The sequence below is a fragment of the Engystomops pustulosus genome, chromosome 5 (genome assembly GCF_040894005.1).
Source record: "Engystomops pustulosus chromosome 5, aEngPut4.maternal, whole genome shotgun sequence".
In the NCBI taxonomy this organism is placed as follows: domain Eukaryota; kingdom Metazoa; phylum Chordata; class Amphibia; order Anura; family Leptodactylidae; genus Engystomops; species Engystomops pustulosus.
Genome location: NC_092415.1, coordinates 83,489,869 through 83,514,709, shown reverse-complemented (window position 1 = coordinate 83,514,709; position 24,841 = coordinate 83,489,869). Strand labels below are relative to the sequence as shown.

General features: G+C 41.6%; 1 protein-coding gene and 1 pseudogene across 1 annotated transcript; one reads left to right on the top strand and one right to left on the bottom strand.

Annotated features, from left to right (window-relative positions):
* Positions 1-893: 893 nt before the first annotated feature.
* LOC140134064 (proto-oncogene Mas-like) lies at positions 894-7,663 on the top strand (annotated as a pseudogene).
* A 9,731-nt stretch (positions 7,664-17,394) lies between these two features.
* Positions 17,395-23,749, bottom strand: LOC140134063 (mas-related G-protein coupled receptor member D-like). The gene is made up of 2 exons (XM_072154717.1): positions 23,685-23,749; positions 17,395-20,718 (listed from the first exon to the last, which is right to left on the bottom strand). The coding sequence occupies exon 2, from the start codon at positions 20,653-20,655 to the stop codon at positions 19,714-19,716; it is 942 nt and encodes a 313-aa protein (XP_072010818.1). The 5' UTR covers positions 20,656-20,718; positions 23,685-23,749; the 3' UTR covers positions 17,395-19,713.
* Between the last annotated feature and the right edge of the window lie 1,092 nt (positions 23,750-24,841).

Genomic DNA, 24,841 nt, shown 5'->3' with positions numbered 1-24,841 from the left:
TGTTATTTAAAATTTTGCTCCGATTAGCAGAAAAATGCTGGTGACATAGACTGTGATGGAGAATTAAAATGCTACTGGCCCTTTAATCAGTCCGTTAATTTCCTCCGTGCGGTCCGTTGCAGAGCATACACAGGACAGAAGATGGCTGCTGGTCACATGTCCACATCACATGTCCTGCACCTGCCTGTGCAGGTCATTTGATCACCACTACGTTTGGCTGTAGTCGGTTGGTTGCAGTGCATCCAGTATGGCCAGTGTTGAGCTGATGGCAGTTACACATCATTACTATGGTAACAGAGCAAGAAAACCCGTTACTTCATCACTGGGAGCAGAGTATAAGAGGGAGAAGGAGTTACTGAGAACTAAAGGATCTTGGGACTTGTAGTTTCCAGTGTCAGCCATCTTGGTGATAACTTTAGAGAGGCAATAACATTTTGTGAATCATAAAATTAAACTATTTAAGCTCCGTTTTGTGACTAATGGCATTAAGTTTTGTTACATTCATTTATTTATAGCACTATGGGTTTTTGTATCAGATGTTCATATTCCCGGAATACCCCTTTAAGCTTAAACCATATACCTTTATGTAATGTTTTCATAAATAATAATTATATAAATGTAATTTATCTTAAGTAAAAGAGTTTCTGGCAATAAGTCATAATTATATCACAAATATTTTCTTCAAATATGCCTGTTAGTTATAGATATAGTTTAAAAATCTGAAATGACAGTGTAAATAAAAGGCTTGTAGTGCATAAATATGGCTTAGCAACACAAGAAACTGCACATGTGCTGTAGCTTTTATTGTTATCTGAAGTAGCTCCATCCATGTATCACTAAATACTTTAAGCTATAAGGAAGTCAGTGGCAGCCATTCTTAATTCAGAATCACACAATGACAAGACTGAGAAAGCTGCCATAGTATGAAGCATACATTGCAGGTAAGACTTTCTTAACCCATGATATGCCACCTAATTTATTACTGTTTACTTTTCACTAAGGTTTCCTTACCTGCAATGTCTGCTTCATACAGAGTCCTCCTTCCACCTCTTTCCTGATCACTGTAGTTTTGTATTTGTACTTGTCCTAATGTAATATAATGTATGTGAACTCCTTACTGATTGTTCAGCACCATGGATTTAATAGTTCCCTATAAATAAGAATTATAATACCCTATACCTCCCTATGTGCACCTCACAAGCCGCCAAAAAAGGCAAACACATCCGGGTCAGGCAGCTGGACCTGAACTCTCAACCCGAATGCAGTAATCAAGTCTGTTCATCTCTAAACATGAAATTTTATGAATGTTTGTGTTTTGTTTGATCCCATCTTATAAATCTGCACATACTGGAATGGAGGAGATATATCAGAAGCAGAACAGTTCTAGTTCCCCATGGAAACCTATCAGAGCTCTGTTTAGTTGCCATGGGCAACTAAAAAAGTTCTTCTCTCAGATTCTCCTAGTAAATCTCCCCAAAAACTCCATGCATATGTTAGTTGTACATGTGTACAGTTTGTCTGCACTGCAAATATATTTTTCTATACAATTAAACAATTTTCATTTTTTCACTTTTTTCCTTTCCACTTTTTAAGAGTTACATGAGGGTTATGGCTGGACAAGTTTCATTTTGTAATGGAAAAGATTATTATTTATATAATGTGTTGCAAATGGAAAAATCAGCCAGAGCCCCTCCAGGCTTTTGTTAATACACATCCCTGAGAGCACTTCACCTCCACCTCCCTGCTCCTTCCCTCGCTCCCCACACAGTCTGGTGGAAATTTCATCAGCACAGAGCTAATACTGTGCGCTGCTGCAAGATTTCCAGCAGATAGCAGGCAGAGGGAGTGAGAGAAAAATCAGGGAGGGGGATGTGCACCTGAGGACGTGTAATAGCCAGAGCCCCAAGGGTCTTCGGGGTGATGTTCCCCGCAAGCACTTGCGTGCCATTCCCATATATATATAAAGTTCATTTTATAGGTAAAGTAAAGGAGTGTATCTCCTAATACACATATGTTACTAGTCACGTTACTGGGAACTATCCAGCAGCATAAACAGTTAATCTCGCACAGGGACCTGACATGCAATCATCTCAACACTCATACTATATAATACAGTGCGGATTCCAAAGTCCAGACCATCACATGGAGCACTGATGAGTATGAATTGGACAAAATTACCCACCGCGTATAAAGGGTTAACAGACACATTCAGCACTGATCATGGCTGTCAGCTGTACAACATAGCTGGCATCAAGGGAACATAAATTGAGGTTATACCATGTTCCTCTAATGCACTACCTGCTGGCAATTTACAGTATGTGTAATAAATTCAGAATTTCTTCAACTATAATTTAATTGAAAATACATTTATCTGCATTGTTTAATTATGAATTTTGCTAATAAATGTAATTGGCTTGTTTTGTTTTAAATCACAAATAATGGACAAACATAAACTAATAAAACATAAATAGTTATAATGTTCATGTCTTTTAACATCCCCAGTCCATGGAGGGAAAAAGCAAATGAACCCCTTAATTGAATAAACTGTTAATCCCCATTTCCTAGCAATTATCACCAACAAATGTTTCCTGTAGGTAATAATGACATTTGTGCAATGTTGAGAAGAAATTTTGGACATGAACATTCACGGTTTGTGGTAACGGACCTGTCTTCTGGTCAAATCCAATGGACTGAGCAAAGTTCAGTGGATGGAAGAACTTGCATCCTAGGGATAGGAGTCCCTGTCTGACCGACTTATAGTATAATATCCACCACAAAATGTGGTGCACTACATATATCAGTGATGTTAAAACTTTTTTGACACTTTGACTAGTCTGAGCAATGGACGTGGGCCCTGAGAAAGGAAGTGGTATCTAGAGAGCGGGCATGGTCAGACAGGAAATAGTGTGCCAAAAACAGTAAATTAAATGGTTCACAGTTTAGACTATGTACAAGAAAGTCTAAAAGCAGAGCTTGACAGTGTAAGGCTGCACCAGAATTTATCAGTCGAAGAAAAATACTAGTGTTGTTTAGCTTTACACTGGCAGACACAGTGACACATTGATACAATCCCTCCAGCAAGCTGGAGTAATTATTTAGGCACTAAAGAAATACAAGGCTTTTCATCTTATCCCTTTCACTTAATGTTCCTTCATGTTCCTTCACTTAATGTTAGAGTTGCTAACATTTCTAAATTAAAGATTGTGGGGATCATATTTTTTTAATGAGTGTGAAATATAAATGATTAGAAACCCACATGAATTGTCCCATTTTCAAAAGTACACCCCTCAAATTAATAAAACTGCTTTTAGGAGGATTTTTAACTCTATCAAAATGGAGGGGAAATTTACAATTGTCCGGTTCACAGGGGAGAATGCTGGGACTTCTGGTCCTTCCTCCGATGCTTCTGGTGGTGCTAGCAGCGTTCTCCAACCTCCTCAGCATCTTCACGCTGACTCCACCTCTTGTCCGATACCAGCGGTCCCTGGCGCGCGCTCTGGGCAGCAGCTGCTAAGACCTTGTGCTGTTTAGGGTGTGTGTTCTGGATTGCTGGGAGTTGTGGCACCTCTGCATGGTGCCTGCGATTGTGCTTGGTTATTCTGCACCATGATTAATTCACAGAAGTTGTCCAGCTCCAATCAGGTTCTGGAGGTGGGGTTCTGGCTGCACAAATTGCAGCTTCACTAGTCACCTCTGCCAGTGTTTGAAATTCCTTTCATAGCTTGCTCCTTGCTATAGGTTTGATTTGATGTTTGTTAGTCTGTTCATGTTGTTCCCTTCCCGCACTTATCTAGTGTATTCCGAATCTTCAAGTAGTCGCCCCATGGGGGCTATAGGAAGGGACAGAGGTTGGGGCAAGCTCAGGGCACACTATCCCCTGTCTTCTGTGTTACCCAACCCTAACAACAATAGTCTAAATTTGTTGGTTACACGTTCATTTAGCCCTAACATATTCACATTTCCAAAAGATAAAAGGAAAAAACATGTATTAATTTATTTTAGGCAATATCTCCCGAATACGGAGAGACCTCACATGTGGATGTTACTTGTTGTATGAGCACACAGTGAGGTGACGAACTGAAGGAGCGCCCTGCAGCTGCCAGTTTTGCCCTATAAAATGTGGTTGTTTCTAATTTCTTTAATTGTGCCCGTTTGTAGGCTATAACATTTGTGTTTTTCCGTTAGTAGCGTCATAGGAAGGCATTTTTTTGCAAGTGAATTTCCTTTGTTCAGTGATACCATTTTTGCATGGCTATACCCTATTGTTGAAAAGATGTATTAACTATTTTTTGGGAGTGTGATAGAAAAATGTCAATTCTATCATTGATTTCTGACTTATTATTTTTGGTGTTCATCGTGTTACCTAATAAACAGTTTACTAAATTTGGGAAATTAGACCTATTGGGGCACACTTACTAAGGGCTTTGTGCCAGTTTTCTGACAGACTTTGCATGTTCTTTTTGGTGTAAACTGCTTGCACAGATATTTAAAGGGAACCTACCACCCCGATTCTACCTATAATGGTAGAAGGGGTGGTAGGTGGATGAATGGGACGTGAGGATAGCCCTATTTGGGCTAATCCTCACGTCCCGGCTATCTTTTAGAAAACTTTATTGCAGGCATATGCAAATTTATTTATGCGGCTACTGGGGCGTGGAGTAGCCGGACATGAGGCTACTAGTCGCGGCTACTCCACGCCCCAGTATCCACGTTACTCCACCTACCATTAAATTTTCGGCCCTCGTCCTAGTCCCCTGCGTTCAGGCTCCGGGGCCGGGGCTACTGTGCATGCGCAGAAGGCCGCAGATGCCGGGGGACTCGGCCAAAGATTAAATGGTAGGCGGAGTAACGTGGCTACTGGGGCGTGGAGTAGCTGCGACTAGTAGCCTCATGTCTGGCTACTCCACGCCCCAGTAGCCGCATAAATAAATTTGCATATGCCTGCAATAAAGTTTTCTAAAAGATAGCCGGGACGTGAGGATTAGCCCAAAAAGGGCTATCCTCACATCCCATTCATCCACCTACCACCCCTTCTACCTTTATAGGTAGAATCGGGGTGGTAGGTGCCGTTTAAGAAGTGTTTGCACCACAAATGTGTCGACACAACTGTTTTGTGGTGCAGCTGCGCTAGCCACCATCCAACACAAATTAGGGCGCGTTCCGGCGCTCAGTTGGACCGTGCGCCAGATTTAACATGCAAGGTGTGTCACATGCCCTATATTAAAGGTGGACCAAAAAAATGTTGGTGAACTCTGTCGGGCTAGTGCAGGTAAGCGGGAGATTCAGGATTGCTGGCGCACGTTCTTAATGAATCTGGATTATTCAAGGGCAGAGCAGTTTTAGTGCAGTTTCCTACATTCTTAGTAAATGTACTACAACAAAAGCAGGTCTAAAATAGATCTTGACGGTCTTAAACTCCATCAAAATTCATCATGACAATGATCTGGCACAGCACTAGACTAGTGTTGTTGAGTTCTGCACTGTCAACACATTAATGATTTCTCCCAATTGTGTTTTTCCATAATTGTGACATGTGATCACAAGCATACTGGAGGGGAACTTGTGCCACAATTCTGGTGGTTTTACACCAAAAAATTGTCTAAAATGCCTTGCACCACATTTATTAAGGCTTTTAGACCTTTTGTTTGCCACTTTTCCGACTTGTCCTACTAAGGGGGCACTGTCTCGTATGAAAGGGGCGTGACTTGCAGGAAATCATCCAAGCACCCAAAATTCTGGTGTACAGTTCAAACCAACTAAAAGTAGGTCTAGAGTAGGAATCAACTGCTTTATACTGCACCAGAATTCGTCATCATAGTGATAAATTTGGTGCAGCAAAAAACTGGTGTTTTCCAACTAGAGACTGGCGGAACCTGAGACACATTGTTAAATTCCCCATGTCATGTCATGTCATTGTAATGTCAATTGTTGTAAAATTATAGACAGGTGGGTGTGTTCCCTAGAAAATATATTTATCTGAAGTTGGAATGTATTCAATATTTTATTTAGTCTTGTTGCTAATAACCAAAAGGTATTGCTTTTAAATATGAAAATATTTGAAGAATTAATTGATATTTTTACATTTCCATTTCTTTATAGGTTTAAAGAAGAAATAAATGCAACAACTCCTAAAATCATGAATAATACAGTGGCAAATATCACCAACCACAACAGTACAGCACAGAGAAGTGTTGACTATGCATATCTCTATTTCACTATAGCAGCTGTCATTGGTATTCTTATCTGTCTCTTTGGCCTGGCTGGAAACATTACCGTATTTTGGTATCTCTGCTTCAAGATCAAGAAAAACAAGTATACTGTTTACATTATTAACCTGTCGGTGGCTGACTCTATCTTTCTAACTTTTAGTGCATTAATACTAATGATGTACATTAATACATTATTAAATCCAAGATCATATTTTCAAGGGAAATATACAGTTTACATATTCCTGGAAATCTTTTATGATGGTGCTCAATACTCAGGAATGTTTATCCTTACAGCCATCAGCCTAGAAAGATGCCTCTCTTTTCTATTCCCTTTCTGGTACCAATGCAACCGGCCTCAGAACTTGTCTTTTATCACCTGTGCTGTGGTTTGGATCATCGGATGTTCAGAGAGTCTCACAGAGAACTTAGTTTGTTCAGAAGAAGCTTTTGCCACACAAACGTCACAGTGCACAGCAGTGCAGATCATGACCTTTGGTGTATCCATTGTAATCTGCTTACCTATCATGGTCATTTCAAGTTGCACCTTGATTTTTAAAGTAAGGAGGACCTTAAGTGAACAGTATCCAATGAAACTACTTCATCATTATCACAGCAATTTTTATATTCATTTTTTCTGTCATCCCATTTAATTTTGCATGGTTTCTCATGTATTTTAGACTCCTTCCATCAAATATTCACATGATTGCTCTTCACTTTGCAAGTATCTATAGCACAGTGCTTAATTGTACTCTTAACCCATATGTCTACTTCCTTATTGGAAAAAAGTGGAAGCAGAAAACTAGTGAGACTATTCAAGATGCCCTGGAAAGGGCCTTCAGAATAGAAAATAATCACAATCATGGCTCAAGATGTAACCAAAGAAGTAACACATCCATCCAAATTCACCTACCTAGTACTTTCTGAGCTATGCCTCCACAGCCATGCTGTAATGCAATACATATTTAACCAAATGTAAATAACATAATGTTCCATGGATATTTTTCATATCCCTATTAGACTTATAATTTTATTTCTAAAACAATCAAGAGAAAATATGTGCTGTATAATTTATTCTCTGTTCATATTGGTATGTTTCATCGGCACACCTTTTTACCTTCAAAATATGAAACCACAAGTAAAAAATAATAGTCTGAGATGTCAGACTCTGTTGGAAAATGCATTGTAACCTTTCAAGCTGTGATGGATTATTCACACTTTCATTTATTGCCTCAGCTACAGTTAGGGCCAGAAATATTTGGACAGTGACACAATTTACGCGAGTTGGGCTCTGCATGCCACCACATTGGATTTGAAATGAAACCTCTACAACAGAATTCAAGTGCAGATTGTAATGTTTAATTAAACAAAAATATCTAATAGAAAATGTAGGAATTGTACACATTTCTTTACAAACACTCCACATTTTAGGAGCTCAAAAGTAATTGGACAAATAAACATAACCCAAACAAAATATTTTTATTTTTAATATTTTGTTGCGAATCCTTTGGAGGAAATCCCTGCCTTAAGTCTGGAACCCATGGATATCACCAAACGCTGGGTTTCCTCCTCCTTAATGCTTTGCCAGGCCTTTACAGCCGCAGCCTTCAGGTCTTGCTTGTTTGTGGGTCTTTCCGTCTGGATTTGAGCAAGTGAAATGCATGCTCAATTGGGTTAAGATCTGGTGATTGACTTGGCCATTGCAGAATGTTCCACTTTTTTGCACTCATGAACTCCTAGGTAGCTTTGGTTGTATGCTTGGGGTCATTGTCCATCTGTACTATGAAGCGCCGTCCGATCAACTTTGCAGCATTTGGCTGAATCTGGGCTGAAAGTATATCCCGGTACACTTTAGAATTCATCCGGCTACTCTTGTCTGCTGTTATGTCATCAATAAACACAAGTGACCCAGTGCCATTGAAAGCCATGCATGCCCATGCCATCACGTTGCCTCCACCATGTTTTACAGAGGATGTGGTGTACCTTGGATCATGTGCCGTTCCCTTTCTTCTCCAAACTTTTTTCTTCCCATCATTCTGGTACAGGTTGATCTTTGTCTCATCTGTCCATAGAATACTTTTCCAGAACTGAGCTGGCTTCTTGAGGTGTTTTTCGGCAAATTTAACTCTGGCCTGTCTATTTTTGGAATTGATGAATGGTTTGCATCTAGATGTGAACCCTTTGTATTTACTTTCATGGAGTCTTCTCTTTACTGTTGACTTAGAGACAGATACACCTACTTCACTGAGAGTTTTCTGGACTTCAGTTGATGTTGTGAACAGGTTCTTCTTCAACAAAGAAAGTATGCGGCGATCATCCACCACTGTTGTCATCCGTGGACGCCCAGGCCTTTTTGAGTTCCCAAGCTCACCAATCAATTCCTTTTTTCTCAGAATGTACGTGACTGTTGATTTTGCTACTCCAAGCATGTCTGCTATCTCTCTGATGGATTTTTTCTTTTTTTTCAGCCTCAGGATGTTCTGCTTCACCTCAATTGAGAGTTCATTTGACCGCATGTTGTCTGGTCACAGCAACAGCTTCCAAATGCAAAACCACACACCTGGAATCAACCCCAGAGTTTTTAACTACTTCATTGATTTCAGGTTAACGAGGGAGACGCCTTCAGAGTTAATTGCAGCCCTTAGAGTCCATTTTCCAATTACTTTTGGTCCCTTGAAAAAGAGGAGGCTATGCATTACAGAACTATGATTCCTAAACCCTTTCTCCAATTTGGATGTGGAAACTCTCATATTGCAGCTGGGAGTGTGCACTTTCAGCCCACATTATATATATTATTGTATTTCTGAACATGTTATTGTAAACAGCTAAAATAACAAAACTTGTCACTGTACAAATATTTCTGGCCCTAACTGTATCTGGGATTTTCATTGATAACATTCTGCACCTTTACTTTCCATGAAGGACATTTATCAGGTTTTCTATGCAAGAAAACTAGGTAGAAGCCTTGAAATAATTGAAATTGCTTGCAAACCGCTATCCATTATTTCCCCATTCACGCCATCTCCACACCAAGGGGGGTTGGAGGGACAAGCAGGGAGGCTCAGCTGGCACAAGTGAAAGTTTTCAGGATGCAGAATATTTCAATGCTGCGCAGCCCAGTTGGCAGATACATCAAGAGGCCAGAGTCTCATGATGTATCTGGTGGTGCCGGAGGGGCGGGAATTTTATCACATGAGTACGAGTAGTGGCGTATGATAAATCTCCCCCATTGTGTTTCTTTCATCTGATCCCTGGTCCATTGAAAAAGATCTCAGAGCCTGTCCTATTTTGTTTGCCATCACAGACAACAATAGAAGTCAATGGGTTCGCAAAAACGAATGTGTGGTCAGGTGTGGGAACCCTTGTGTTAAGCCTTTCAACTAATGTTTAACCATAAGGTTTTTTTTGTAGTTGAGATAAAAAAGGGAGCAACAGGTGCCATACGGATGTGAAAAAATGGATGCCAAAACAAGATTGAAAGAAAATGGAAATAAAACTGGTTCTTTTTTGAATGGAGCTTAAAGAACTTGCCTGTGTGAATAAGGCTAATTAAAAATTACATGTTTCTTTTTATTTCTTTTATGTACAAATTATTAATTCACTACTACTACATTTTCTGTATTTCGGTTTACAAATATTGATGCAGAAATACTGCATGTGTGAAAATATTTGTTCTCAACTCCTGGTTTTTGCTTCCAGAAACTGATGTAAAATACTGACATAAAAACTGCCATGTGAAACTGGCCTAAGGCTCTTTGAACACTATTAATCTTAACGGGGTTTAACACACAGCTGAGAAGAAGAGGGAGTGGGGGGTGAGTTCTCTCCATAGAAAGCAAAGCTCAATCTGGGGGCACGATCTGGCCACAAATGATGTGCCAGGTCAGGATCTCCATAATGGTTTTGTGTATGAGGCCTTAGGCTGAGAGTGTTTTCTGTATTTTAGGGTACATTCAGACTAACATATTCTGCCCCAGGTTGTAGCCCAGGCAAGCATACTGTGAGAAAGTGAGAGGTGTTGTGTGGGAAAACCGCTATCTGTCTTACAGGCAGATGAAATGCTGGTGGTAAAAGCCCTGGGTTTGTCTGCAGTAACCCAAGAGTTAATGCAGACATGATAAGCAGGAATAGTCTGTTTTGTCTGTGTTGGCCTAGCTAACACAGACACATTGGTAATGTCCGTACTGGGCCTGCTTATTATGGAGTAGGGGTAGGCTGGTAGTGGGACTCCTTCTCCACCCGGGCTTCGGTCCTGGGCTTTTGTATAGCCCACAGGTGCAGGTCACAGGCCTCGTTAGGGCCTGATTTAGTCTGCAGGCCAGAAGCAGTAGGAGAGGCCCTACCTGGAGAGCTGAAAGCGAGATTGCATTCTCACAGCAAAGGTAACTGAGGGTCTCCTGTCTTGCTGCTGGCCAAGAGCATGTGCCAGGCAGCCTGGTACCCGGATAGCTAGGGTCCTCAAAATGTATTAGACAGCGCCTAGCCGGGCAGGAATTACTTTTATAATGTTTTTGCATGTGCCTAAGCCAAGGCTGAATTTGTGTTCTGTTTTGCAAGTGTGAATAAACACTTAAGTTGGACTTTTAAACCTGCGTGTGTCACTGCTTCCTGCACTGCTACCTGTCAACTACCAGAGCAATTCCCCACATATGGTGGATTGGAGCGGGCAAAGTGCAGTGAAGTATACACTAGTGCATGTCCTGGAAGTTGACAGCACTGAAGCTGCAAGCCACAGCCATGGAGGAGTTAATCAAGCAGCTTGTCCAGTCCAACGTGCAGCAGCAAGAGACAAACAGATTGCTGCTCCAGCAGATAACAGCCCTGACCGCTGCTCAGCAAAGGACTGTCCCAGCAATGACGGTGAAGGACGCCAGGAAAGAGGTCCGCAAAGCTATGACCAAGATGACCGCCGAGGATGATGTGGAGGCCTATCTGACAGGCTTTGAGAGGGTGGCCACCCGAGAGAGGTTGCCACAGCAACACTGGGCAGAGGTGTTGGCCCCCTTCCTCGTCGCTGATCCCCAGCAGGCATACTACGACCTGAGCGAGAAGGATGCCCGGGACTACTCCAAGGTAAAGGCAGAGATCTTGGCCCGACTAGGAGTGGATCAGCATCTACGCGCTCAAAGAGTGAATAGCTGGAGATACCAGGAGGCGCTACCACCGAGGGGGCAGATGAACCAACTTGTTCACTTGGTCCGCAAGTGGCTCCAGCCGGAGACATCCACCCCAGCCCAGATGGTCGAGAAGGTTGTTTTGGACCGTTTCCTGAGGACCTTGCCGGGTGAGATCCAACAATGGGTGGGACACGGGGACCCGTCTGATGCCGATGCGCTGGTGGGGTTGGTGGAGAGGTTTTGTGCCACTCAGGCCCTAACAAAGAAAGCCCCTTATACCAAGACAGGCCTTAAGGCACGGAAGGTCTTGTCACCCACAAATTCCCGGGGCAGGACAACGCCCAATGTCCGGGAAGTACCCCAGGGGAGGAGGAGGGGGGAGGCTCCCACCTGTTGGACCTGCCATGAGCCAGGTCATATTGCAGCCCATTGCCCCAATTCCTCAGAGCCCATGGACTGCAGTTCCGCCAGAAGGGTTTCTCTCTATGCTGCCCCTGTCTACACAGCTACTAGCCCCGACTCTGCTGATGAGCGCCACCTGTGCCGGGTGACTGTGGCAGGGCATCCAGCGTTGGCCCTGCTGGACTCAGGCAGTCGGGTGACCTTGATTAATGGGTCCCTCACAGACCCCAAGGCGGTCACAGGGTGCACAATTGGAGTCCTGTGCATCCATGGGGACGTAAAGGACTACCCCACCACAGTTATTAACTTCCAGACCTCTTGTGGAGAGACACTACATGAGGCAGCGGTTGTCAAGAACTTGCCCCATGACCTTATCTTGGGACGGGACTTTCCCATGTTCTGGACTCTATGGCGGGGAAACCAAGAGTTGGGGGGTTGTTCTCCTGTGTTGTCTGGTCAGATCTCTGAAGCCGAGCCTGATGACCCAGACTCTGGAGTTCCTGCCGTAGGGGTGACCGCCACAGAAGATGGAAGTGTAATGTTTCCCCTAGATGTTATGGCAGGCGAAACTGAGGAGGTAGTGACAGGACCGCAGTTGTCTGATTTGGAGGTATCCCGTGACAACTTTGGTACTGCCCAACTCCAGGACCCCACTCTGGTCCGCGCCAAAGAAAATGTGGTAGAAATTAATGGCGTACCTCAGCACCCAGGTGCGGATAAGTTGTTCCCTTGTGTGGTGGTAAATCAGGAGTTATTTTACCGCATTGATAAGGTCCACGGTGAAACCCGGGAGCAGTTAATGGTACCTCAGCCATATCGTCAGATGGTGTTAGACCTTGCACATAAGCATGTGATGGGAGGGCACCTAGGTACCACAAAAACTCTGGAACGCATCTTGCAGCGTTTTTACTGGCCAGGAGTATATGATAGGGTAAAAAGGTATTGTGAAACTTGCCCTGATTGTCAATTGCATGCTCCCATGGTACACTTTCGAAGTCCGTTGGTACCTCTGCCCATTATTGAGGTACCCTTTGAAAGGGTCGCCATGGATTTGGTCGGTCCTTTAGTTAAATCTGCTCGGGGGCATCAGCATATCCTGGTAGTCATGGACTATGCTACCCGATATCCTGAGGCCATCCCACTGCGGCACACCTCTGCGAAACTAATTGCTAAAGAGTTGTTTGCCATGTTCTGCCGGGTGGGACTTCCCAAGGAGATCCTCACAGATCAGGGGACTCCTTTTATGTCAAAAGTCACCAAGGAGCTATGTCGGCTCTTTAATATTAAACAGTTACGCACCTCTGTGTACCATCCTCAGACGGATGGATTGGTAGAACGGTTCAACAAAACTTTAAAGAGTATGCTAAAAAAGGTGGTAAACAAGGATGGGAAGGACTGGGATGTACTATTGCCATATTTAATGTTCGCCATCCGAGAGGTCCCACAAGCCTCTACTGGGTTCTCACCGTTTGAGTTAGTTTATGGCAGACATCCCAGGGGTCTCCTGGACATAGCCAAGGAGACATGGGAACAAGAGCCCACCCCCCACAAAAGTGTAAAAGACCATATCGCAGATATGCAGGACAGGGTGGCAGCCGTCATGCCCATTGTCAAAGAGCATATGGAGGAGGCACAAAGAACTCAAAGCCGGGTTTATAACAGGTCAGCAAAAGTAAGGAGCTTTAGTCCCGGTGATCGTGTGTTGGTGCTAGTCCCCACTGTAGAAAGTAAGTTTCTCGCTAAATGGCAAGGACCGTATGAGGTTATAGAGAAAATAGGAGAGGTGAACTACAGGATACGTCAGCCCGGACAGAGAAAACCCGAGCAGACTTATCATGTAAATCTGTTGAAGGCCTGGAAAGACAGAGAGAGTCTGCATACAGAGATGGTTCTGGCTAGTCCACCTCCTGCGATACCCTCACAGGCTGCAGGTAAGCCTGTGCCGGAGGCAGAACTGCGAATAGCCGATACCCTTACCAAAGAGCAACAGCGAGAGGCTCGAGAGTTTGTAGCAAGAAATACAGATGTGTTCTCAGAGTTGCCAGGCTACACATCTGTAATTAAACATGATATTGTCACTGAGCCAGGGGTAAAGGTAAGATTAAGGCCGTACCGAGTCCCTGAAGCTCGTAGACAAGCCATATCAGAAGAAGTTCAGAAGATGCTGAAGCTAGGGGTTATTGAGGAGTCCAAAAGTGAGTGGGCCAGTCCAATTGTTCTAATTCCCAAACCGGATGGGACGTTGCGATTTTGCAACGATTTTAGAAAATTGAATGAGGTGTCTAAGTTTGATGCCTATCCCATGCCCCGGGTGGACGAGCTTATTGAGAGACTAGGGGGTGCTCGGTACTTCACCACCCTGGATCTAACTAAAGGATATTGGCAGGTACCCCTGACAGATAGGGCTAAAGAAAAGACAGCCTTTATCACCCCTGAGGGCCTTTTTCACTATGTTGTATTACCGTTTGGGCCCCATGGGGCTACCTTTCAACGGTTAATGGACATAGTGTTAAAGCCACATAGGAGATACGCCTCCGCCTATCTAGATGACATTATCATCTACAGCCAAGACTGGGCGAGTCACTTGGCCAAGGTACAGGCCGTAGTGAACTCTCTAAGGGCAGCGGGCCTGACTGCAAACCCCAAGAAGTGTGCGCTGGGAATGGAGGAGACACACTATTTGGGGTATGTGATCGGTCGAGGTATAATTAAACCTCAGATCAACAAGATTGACGCTATACAGGGTTGGCCTCAACCAGTGAGCACAAAGCAAGTCAGGGCATTCCTGGGCATTGTAGGGTACTACAGACGGTTTATACCAAACTTTGCCACCATGTCCGCTCCCCTGACAGACCTGCTGAAGGGTAAAAGGCCCGTCATGGTGCGGTGGAATGAACAAGCAGAAGGTGCTTTTCAGGCATTGAAGTCTGCGTTGTGTGGATCTCCCATCCTCATTGCGCCAAACTTCAAGAAAGAGTTTATTGTGCAGACGGATGCGTCAGATGTAGGACTGGGAGCTGTCCTGTCTCAGGAGGTGAATGGCGAGGAACACCCCATTACTTACCTGAGCAGGAAGCTCACGCCAGCTGAAAAAAATTACAGTATCGTAGAGAAGGAATGTCTGGCGATAAAGTGGGCATTAGAGTCCCTACGGTACTACTTGCTGGGACGACAGTTCCGTCTCATAACTGACCACTCTCCTCTCACGTGGATGAGTAGAACTAAGGAGAAGAATGCCAGGGTCACTAGGTGGTTCTTGTCCCTCCAAAATTTCAGTTTCATGGTGGAGCACAGAGCCGGGAAGCTACAGGGCAATGCGGATGCCTTGTCCCGAACGCATTGCTTAATGTCAGGAGTTCGCCCCGGTGGGTCTGAACTGAGGGGGAGGGTATGTGAGAAAGTGAGAGGTGTTGCGTGGGAAAACCGCTATCTGTCTTACAGGCAGATGAAATGCTGGTGGTAAAAGCCCTGGGTTTGTCTGCAGTAACCCAAGAGTTAATGCAGACATGATAAGCAGGAATAGTCTGTTTTGTCTGTGTTGGCCTAGCTAACACAGACACATTGGTAATGTCCGTACTGGGCCTGCTTATTATGGAGTAGGGGTAGGCTGGTAGTGGGACTCCTACTCCACCCGGGCTTCGGTCCTGGGCTTTTGTATAGCCCACAGGTGCAGGTCACAGGCCTCGTTAGGGCCTGATTTAGTCTGCAGGCCAGAAGCAGTAGGAGAGGCCCTACCTGGAGAGCTGAAAGCGAGATTGCATTCTCACAGCAAAGGTAACTGAGGGTCTCCTGTCTTGCTGCTGGCCAAGAGCGTGTGCCAGGCAGCCTGGTACCCGGATAGCTAGGGTCCTCAAAATGTATTAGACAGCGCCTAGCCGGGCAGGAATTACTTTTATAATGTTTTTCCATGTGCCTAAGCCAAGGCTGAATTTGTGTTCTGTTTTGCAAGTGTGAATAAACACTTAAGTTGGACTTTTAAACCTGCGTGTGTCACTGCTTCCTGCACTGCTACCTGTCAACTACCAGAGCAATTCCCCACAATACAGACAGTTGTGGAAGAGAGGAGGAGGGAGCACTTCTCACCACTCCCCTCTCCATAGAAGAACGAGCAGCCGGCACCATAGCAAATATAGGACATATATATTTCTCTGTGCACAGTCACGGTGAGACAACAGGCATCAATTGGGACAGATATCCAGCCGCAAATGCTGCGGACGGATACCGGTCCCCATTACATTTGACAGAATGAGCCCTTGCACAGCATTTTTTTCTACAGTGAACTTTCAGTTTCACGGAGCAGTACTTACTATACATGTATCAGTATTTCAATCAGTAATAAGTAATGGGTTTAAAAGAACAAAAAGATACAATTCTTTCCATTATACTGTACATTTCCTAACAAGATCCACTCCTGGTATTGATTAACAAATACTGACCAGATGGTAATGGTTAAGGGCTAGTTCGCATCACCATTTTATTTGCCATTGTTATCCTTCTTCCAATATTATTCCTTTACTTTATAACAATCCTACTTTTTACATTAAAAATAATGAAAGCATTATTAAACATAGGTTTACTAAAGTCTTAATATAACAGATGAATGTAGATAAATATTACATGGTATCCATTATGTCCATCTTATATATAAAAATAAATTGTAATCCTAAAAAATGTAAATAATAACAAAAGCTAATTCTAAAGGTATTTAATTTACTTAAATATATCCCCTTCAGGAGATCCCCTTTCATTTCCATTTCTTATTCCAGTTCTTTCACAAGCAATATCTTTCTATTGTTTCCATTCAAAATGATATGTGAGCACTTATTGACGAGACAAATTGTACTTTCTAGTGCCACCATTTGATAGGGTATTGGGTGCAAAAATATTGTACCCAGCAAACAAATGAAAGAGCTACAAACCTAACACTCGGTAATATGATAATTAACAAAACACAAAAAAAGGTAATAATACACTTTATTTCATAATCCTAAAACACAGCCAGGTAATAAATGGACTAGGAGACCTAAAACATACAGTTTCACCTTGCTCTGTATACAAAAAGACCAACCATAGGTCATCTAAGTATTACACACACCCAAGTCATTAGACATATAATCTGTATCCCAAGGTCAAGGCACAGATTCTCAATGGCATTAAGGTCAGGACTTTGACTGTGCCATTTGGAAAACGTCTATTGCAACCTCCAATAGGTATTCATCCAGAATGGCTTAGCATTGTGCTACATGTATCTTCTTATCAAATCTGAACAAATTCCTGCTACAGAAAGTATCCAAACATCATGATGCTGCCACCATGCTTCATGGTGATGATGGTCTTTTCAGGGTGATATGTAGGGTTGGCTTTACGCCACACATAGGGTTTGGTATTCAGGCGAAAAAGTTCACTTAGCCATTGATGGTGTGAGGAATTAGCTATTATATATTTCTAGATATGCACCTTTTTAGTCTCCCTGAAAAAGTACATTACATTCTAATACATTTTAATTCATTATATCAAATTAAATCCATTATAATGTTTTAATTAAAAATGTATTATATTTTAATTAGATTTAAATGAATGAATTTATTTACCTTGTGGTACATTCAATGTATATATTTTCACATTTTGCCATACAAATCAATAATATAGAAAATGGACAATCATATGACATATATGACATATTAACTATACATCTTATAAAATTCTCAATGTCAAAGATCATTTACATAGGTATACAAAGCTCAGTAAAAGGTAAGCATTTGAGATAAATGTCAGTTTTGGTAGTATTTTTTTGTGACCTGTGCAAACGTATCAAACACCAACTTAACATTTCTAATATGTTTACATTTGTATTCATCCAGAAATGCAATATACTTTTATCCGCATATTGAATATTCATAGTAGCCTTTAAAATTTAGCAGCATGCCCTTAGAAATAATTTAAATAATATAGTCTTCCAAGACTGTGACCTTGTAATTTGACCTTTAAAGGGGTTTTCCAGCTCTTAAACACAAGTTACTACAGGCTTTGCTGAATAAATATGCAAACCCCCCCCCCACACCGGGGCATAGCTTTTGTTCAGTGGTTGTAGACAGCCGGGGCCCAGAATACCGGAGGGGCTGGCTTATGTGGTCTTGGGCAAGCTGTGGTCTCCAGCAGCTGGTGTGTGCATGAAAAGTAGAGGAAGAGGCTAATGAAAGAGGTTTCTTCCTGGGGCAACCCCTGAGGTGTATATGGGAATCCCTGAGTGATGGAGGATGGGGAGCCTGTGAAGGTGAAGCAGCCTCATTCAAGGATCACAAGGAGGCACGTTGTGCAAATCAACTCACGGTTCTTTATTGGAACTTGAACAGCAACGGCAAATAGCAGGTTCAGCACACTGGAAAGCTGATAAGAGATAGTTGGTGCGCAGGAAGGGTTGTTCACAGTCTGGTAATAGCTTCGGGCTGGGCTGGAAGATGGAGCTGAGTCCAGACAGTGGACATCTACTCTCAAGTCACCTGACTTGCTCAAGGTGTCAGGCTGTTGGCCTGAGACACCCCTGCTTCCTGGTAGTGTGTCTGGATGGCAGCTCTGCAGGAGCTGCACACTGGACTTGCTTCTCACTCTGACAAATTACCAAGACCTGACCTTTCTGAGTCTGACCTGACTGACCACGTGCTCCTGCCTACAAGTGGTTTTACCCTCCCTTAGTGAGGTGGCAGCACGGTCCAACCAGTTTCCAGCTTGCTTTACAATAGTGCAAAGGATATCATTGGTTAATAACATTCTGCGTGTTAACTTTTGCTTTAATAGGCAGTGGTTTCAAACTGCAATTATTAAGTTCTACGTTCTTCGTCGATCTCCTAAAGAAATGGCAAGTCTCGATGGACAGCTCCTAACATGGAGAGGCCATAATTCACAACAACTACCTACCCTGTGCATCAGCAGGGTTGTTGCAAATAAATGTTACAATACATACAATGTCTGACATGAGTTGTAATATCTGATCATGCCATGAGATTTATGAGAACATTTAAGCCAGACATATTTACTACAAGCTGCAACAGAAAACTGTCGAAGATTATACTTAAAATCTATTACGTAATTCTGAAATATATGACATATTGTGTAAGGTGATGTAGCAGAATTGTTAAGAGGTTATAACCTCTAGATAAATCTAGCTTCTCTCTAATCAGTGACAAAGATAATTAAAACAACTTCACAAAGCATTCAACAGCTCCGTGAACATTATTTGTGGCACACAACGGCCTTGGTCAATTCTTAGAGACTGTACAGGTCACAATACGAATAGGAATATGACCAGCTTTATCGTTTGCAGCCTGGCTAGTTGGCTCATGCACAGGGCTGTGGAATACATGGCCTTGTGCATGAGCCCATAGAAGAAAGTATAAACTCCCCATTCTCTCCATTTCCCGGGTACACTATCTTTTCCCGGGTACGTAACGGTACAGTACCGCACATGTGCTGCACTGTACCTCGCTCTCCGCATGGCGTTGTGCGCTCATTGCCAGCCTATGGGGAACATACTGTATATACTTCAGCCGTATATACATCCCCAAAAGGCCGTGTAAATGAAGCCTTAAACAGATTTGTTCCATGATTAAATATTTCATGTCTACATTAGATTAAGCGGTACGTAATATTTTTTATATTGGATTTTATTTTAAAAAAATGATATGCTGTATATTACTGTTACATAGTTTTTCTATGACACAACACACATGCTCAGTAGAGTTTATTCCATCTAACCATACCCTTGTATACATAGTTGGTATAGCAGTTCCTGCAATCATGCAATATATAATAATAGTATACAATAATAGTTATATACAAAAGTCTCACTAAACAGCGTGAGTTAATAGGAGTAAACACATTAGGTAGATCTTCCAGTGAAAGAATCAGAAGAACATCAGGAAGACGATAAAACAGTGTGTTAAAGCAACATCTAGAGCATGGTCTAGACATCCCCTTTAAAACTACCAATTTCATATGCTATCTGTTTTAGAAGAGGTTATATTTGTAATACTGTCTGTTTTTTCAGATATATGGGATTTTGATTTCCATTTTATTTCAGCAATGATATAAAGGTAGGGGATAATAGTACAGTTAAGTACTGTGCCATATATACTGGCATAAAACAAAGCAACTTTATGGAAATCTATTGGTATTAAATTGAAGTATAATAGAAACCATAAAAAGTTAAAAGGAACAATAGATAAGATAAAAACAATGACTGCTGAGATTATAAAAGCGTAAAGTTCTGTGGATGCTTGTTGGTTGAATATCCTCTTTATGCGGATGAGTAGAATTAAGGAGGAAATGATCATTATTGGCAGGCAGACTATGATAGCTAAAGCAAATGTTATCAGCTGAATAGCTGTGCATCTTGCAGTCTGAGTCACAAAGGCATCTGGTGTGCACACCAAGTTTTCAGAAAGGCTTAATATGTAGCCAAATAACCACAACATAACACATATTGTAACAGACAACATTTTTGGACTATGGCACTTTCGCCACACATGAGACTTGACAGAAATACAACTTTCCAAGCTGATGGTTGTGAGAATGAACATTCCAGAATAGAGAGCACCATCATAAAATATTTCTATAAACAAATACAATGACTCCTTCCCTTCAAAGTGAGGTTGTGTACTATTTAATGTATGGATGTTTAGCAACAGTACACAAACACTGAATAGTAAGAAGATGATGTAAGATGCTGCCAAATTCTTACTGTAAATGGTAAAATTGTTCTTCTGAAACTTGTTGCACAGGTACCATAGTACAATAATATTTCCCACCAAGCCGATCACGCAAAGGACTATTGCCACGGCAGCTGCAATTGTAAAATGGAGATAGGCAAATGGCACATAACCACCAATATCTTCAGTATTAAGGTCAGTAGGTTCTGTGGTGTTAAGTGACATGTTTTTGTCTTTTTTTAGATTAGTTTTGGTCTTCAACCATCCTTAAGGTATCTTCTTAACAACCTGTTATGAAGAATAATAAACAGTATATTAACTCTTAGAATGGGGTGAATGTATATATGTTGGTACCTTAGGTGGCAGTAAAATTATCATTTTTAATGTACTTTAAAATCAATTTCTCCTGTATTTCCCTTAGGGCTCATGCACCTGACAAGGTTTTGTATTTTTACAGGTAGAACCCCATTTACTTTATTGTCTCACGCAGAATACTGTCAATACATAATACTCTCAATTCCACAGCCCTGTGCAGGGGTTGACTGACATCAGCGATGACACATGAAGCACAAACAAGGTACAAGAGACCGTTGTTTGCATCCTATATAACACTACGTGTCATGTGCATGTAGCCTTAGCCAGGGAAATGTAGATGCAGATAACTTGTGGTACATCACCAGGGATGATGTCAGAACCATGTGAACACCCTTGGCTACTAGTGGATCTGTGGTTATTATACAGAAAGCACTGGACCATGAGGAGTCGAGTATCCACAGGACAAGCTGTAGTGGATAAAAAGATATGCCCATTAATCGATTACTTACATAGACCAATCATAGTGTTTGCATTAAATAGATCCTGTCAGCAGATTCTCACCTGTTTTTGTATTATTGAAATGATTGACAGGCTTCTACTATTTGAAAAAAATGGGAGACACTTATCAATGATGCTGTGCTAGAAAAGACTCTAGGGAAGCTGACTTTTCTATTTGTGTCTGGTTGTTATAAATTTGTATTTTCTATAAAAGACATAGTTAAAATGAGGCGACTATGATTAGGGTCCCATAAATCTGCTGCCAGATTCCCCTTTACCACTTCTCTACCAATGATCATTAGGAATTGTATTTATGGCTTTGGGGGGAGGGAACAATTTTTCTGGTCAGCCTAGAACACCAAAATACCCTGTCCAACCCCATCTTATACAATAAAAGTATACCTTTTGCAATTTATCTTTTTATAAAGGTAACTGCACTTTTATTTATGAGGGTTTTGATCAGCAGACCATTAACAATTTTTACCTTTGAAAAAATATTACATATTTTTACTTTTGTTTCTATATGTATACAAACATGTTCTAGGTAAGTAATATTCCATTATGCAAAATATTGAGTTTTTCTGGGAGGGCAAAGGAAAACTTTCACTTCAATGCCATCTTAAATATTCAGAAAGAATCCCTTCCTGGAAAATGTGTTCTATGGAAACTTGCAAAACTTGTAAAAGTATTATCCCTTACACTTTCCTAATTTTTAAATTACACAGCCAAACAATGAAATCTATACCTACAGCTGTTTTGTGAAGATCTCACAGGTTTTTTAAAGAACAAATCAGAGAACACACCCGAAAGCTCAGGAATACGGTTGTGACAAAGTTTATATCTGGTTTAGGTTTTAAAAAAAATAACTGCAAGACATGGCCACTGTCAGGATCTGAGGTAGTGGATCCTCTGTTGCAGGGTACCACCAGGTCGCTCCACAGGCACGACTTTGCTCGCAGTGGTGGCCAAGGCGTAGTACAAAGTCATGAGGCAGAATTGTGGTCGGGGACAGGCAAAAGGGTTAAGACAGGCATCACGGGATCAATGGCAGGATCAAAGCAGGAGGTGAAGGCAGGCAGCACAGAGTCAAACAGGCAGATTAGGCACTAGGCAACAAAACAAGCTTTCTCTGAGGCATGGAGCACAAAGATCCAGTGGGGAATGGAAGAAGTGGCTGGCTTTTATAAAACTCCTGGAAATGGCCAGAACCAATTAGCGGTGTGCTGGTCCTTTAAATCTTCGAGCACCGGCGCGTGTGCGCCCTAGGTGGCAGGAACGCGGGTGCCATGCTACCAAATCCTGAGCAGGAGCGTGGAGAGGTAAGAAAGAATGGGGGGCTGTGGAGGAGCAGGGGACAGGAGCGCAGTGCGGGTGTACCCGCGATCGGAGATGTGGATCGCGGGAACACCCGTGACATCCACCTAAACTGACAGCCCAGACAAGGAGAAGTAGTCAAGAGTCCCCAGATCACTCTGAAGGAGCTGTAGGTAGTCACATCTCAGGTGATAAAATTTGCTCACAGGTGAGAAAAAGGCCAATTTGTAGTTTGCAAAAAGCACATGATGTTTGGGTCACATGATAGAAATTCAGCGTTTTGGCCAAATGCTATGTGTGAAGGAAAGCCAACACTGGATATCACCCTGAACACACCTTACTCACCAGGAAGCATGGTGTTGAACACTTTGAGTCAGCATGGACTGGGAAGCTAGTCTAAATTATTGGGGAATTTTCTGGAGGAAAAGATGTCAGAGGTTGAAAAAGACTTGAGACTATGGTATAAGTTTACTTCCCAGCAGGACAATGATAAGCATACAACCAAAGCTACAAGGGAATGGTTTAAATTAAAAACAATCTTCATGTTAAAATGGCACAGTCCAAGGGCAGACCTAAAACCCATTGAGAATCTGTGGCATAACTTGCAAGAAAAAAAATCAAAAAAATTCAGCCTATAGCTGTCATTGCAGCTAAAAGAGTTGCTAAAAAAATTTACTCAAGGGGCAGGAAATGCATATGCATGCCAAACATTTCAGTTTTTTTAATTTGCCAAAATTTGCAAAAGCATGTAACAATTTCTTTACCAATAAATACCTGATACTTTGTGCAACTTTAAATATCAATAAAATATAATTAAGTTTGTGGCTGTAACATTTAAATATTGAGTAAATTTTAAGGGCTATGAATACTTTTGCAACTGAATGTTTGATATATCTGTCCATAGATTTTGCTTATGGAGACCTATATTTATCTTTAAGCAATACAGTTCAATACTGTAACAGGCTAAATAATTTCTTACCTTAATATGAACTAAAATGCCATATTGCTCTATAGTAACCTATTAGAACATAACAGTATGCATATGGTAATATACTGTCTATAAGTAGTAAATGTTAAACCAAATCTGTACATAAGAAATTAGAAAGAAAAAAAGAAGAGAAACTAACCATGGAAGTCTTCCTTGGATTTGCTTAAAGGATACAGATTTTTTAGTAGGCTGCCTTAAATAGTCTGAAATTAGAAGACATAGTTTTGTATAACATGTAATTAAGATCTCACATAATGACGGGAAGTCCCTAATTTACACAACAATGTTTGTCTTCCATTATAAGTTCTTGATATAAATAGTACCTAGTTTTGCAATACATAATGATCTTCCTTAAATAAAGTCTATAAATATCTCCACCACCTTTGTGGAATGATTGCTCATATGTTGTATCAGTGATCCTTTATGAAGATGTTAATGATTTTCTGTTAGTTTTGTTTATTATTTAAATGTGCTATAATGAAATCTGTGTGAAAGTATAAACTAAATCTGTATTTGTATTTAGAATGTTAAAAATTTCCAGAGAAGCTCCATTTTACCTTCTGTACTGCTATTTGATTCACTAAAGCAAAAGGCTTAAAGAAGTTAGCCCATGGAAGAGAATTCTCAAATTTCAATCCCTTAGCGATGTTTATACAATAAAGATAATTTTTAGCCCCTTACTTACAGTTTCATTGTTGTTTTAGCAAATATCGCTCCTTAGGCTGATCAGTATAAAATTCCAAAGTGTGGATAGAGACTCTAAGCAGACACTTCATGATTCCTCTATGCTTTAAGATACTGTGTGCTTAGATTATTAGGGTCCAGGTTTATATACACTTTCATTTAGCTTCTGAACATTCTACTAGTATCTGACACATAGAAAAAGAGAAAAGAAACAGATCAGAGATGAGAGATGATGAGATCCATGAGATGCATATTACATATGACATTCTCAGTTCAGCCATAACATACACTGTCAGCTCTGATGTGCCTCCCTTTCCTGAATAAAGATCATATTTTGCCTGTAGCTTGTGTGTGTGAGCTTGTCTTGGAATGCTAGGGGTCGGGCCAATGCAGAGAGGCGTGCACTGTAGTAACACAAGAGAACAATCTGTCCTGCCTGACTCTAGACTTCTGATTTATGATCAGATCCTGGGGAAACTGAAATTGTATACACCAGTGAATTAGAGAATCTGTTATTTAAGTATATTTAAGAATATTGTCTTCATGGGAATAACTCTTAAAGGAATCTTGCTTTTTTACTTCACAGTGCTTCTCATAGAGTATAGACTGCAC

Excerpts from the sequence above, each read along its gene's own strand:
- LOC140134063 (XM_072154717.1), bottom strand. The coding sequence starts at position 20,655 with ATGTCACTTAACACCACAGAACCTACTGACCTTAATACTGAAGATATT.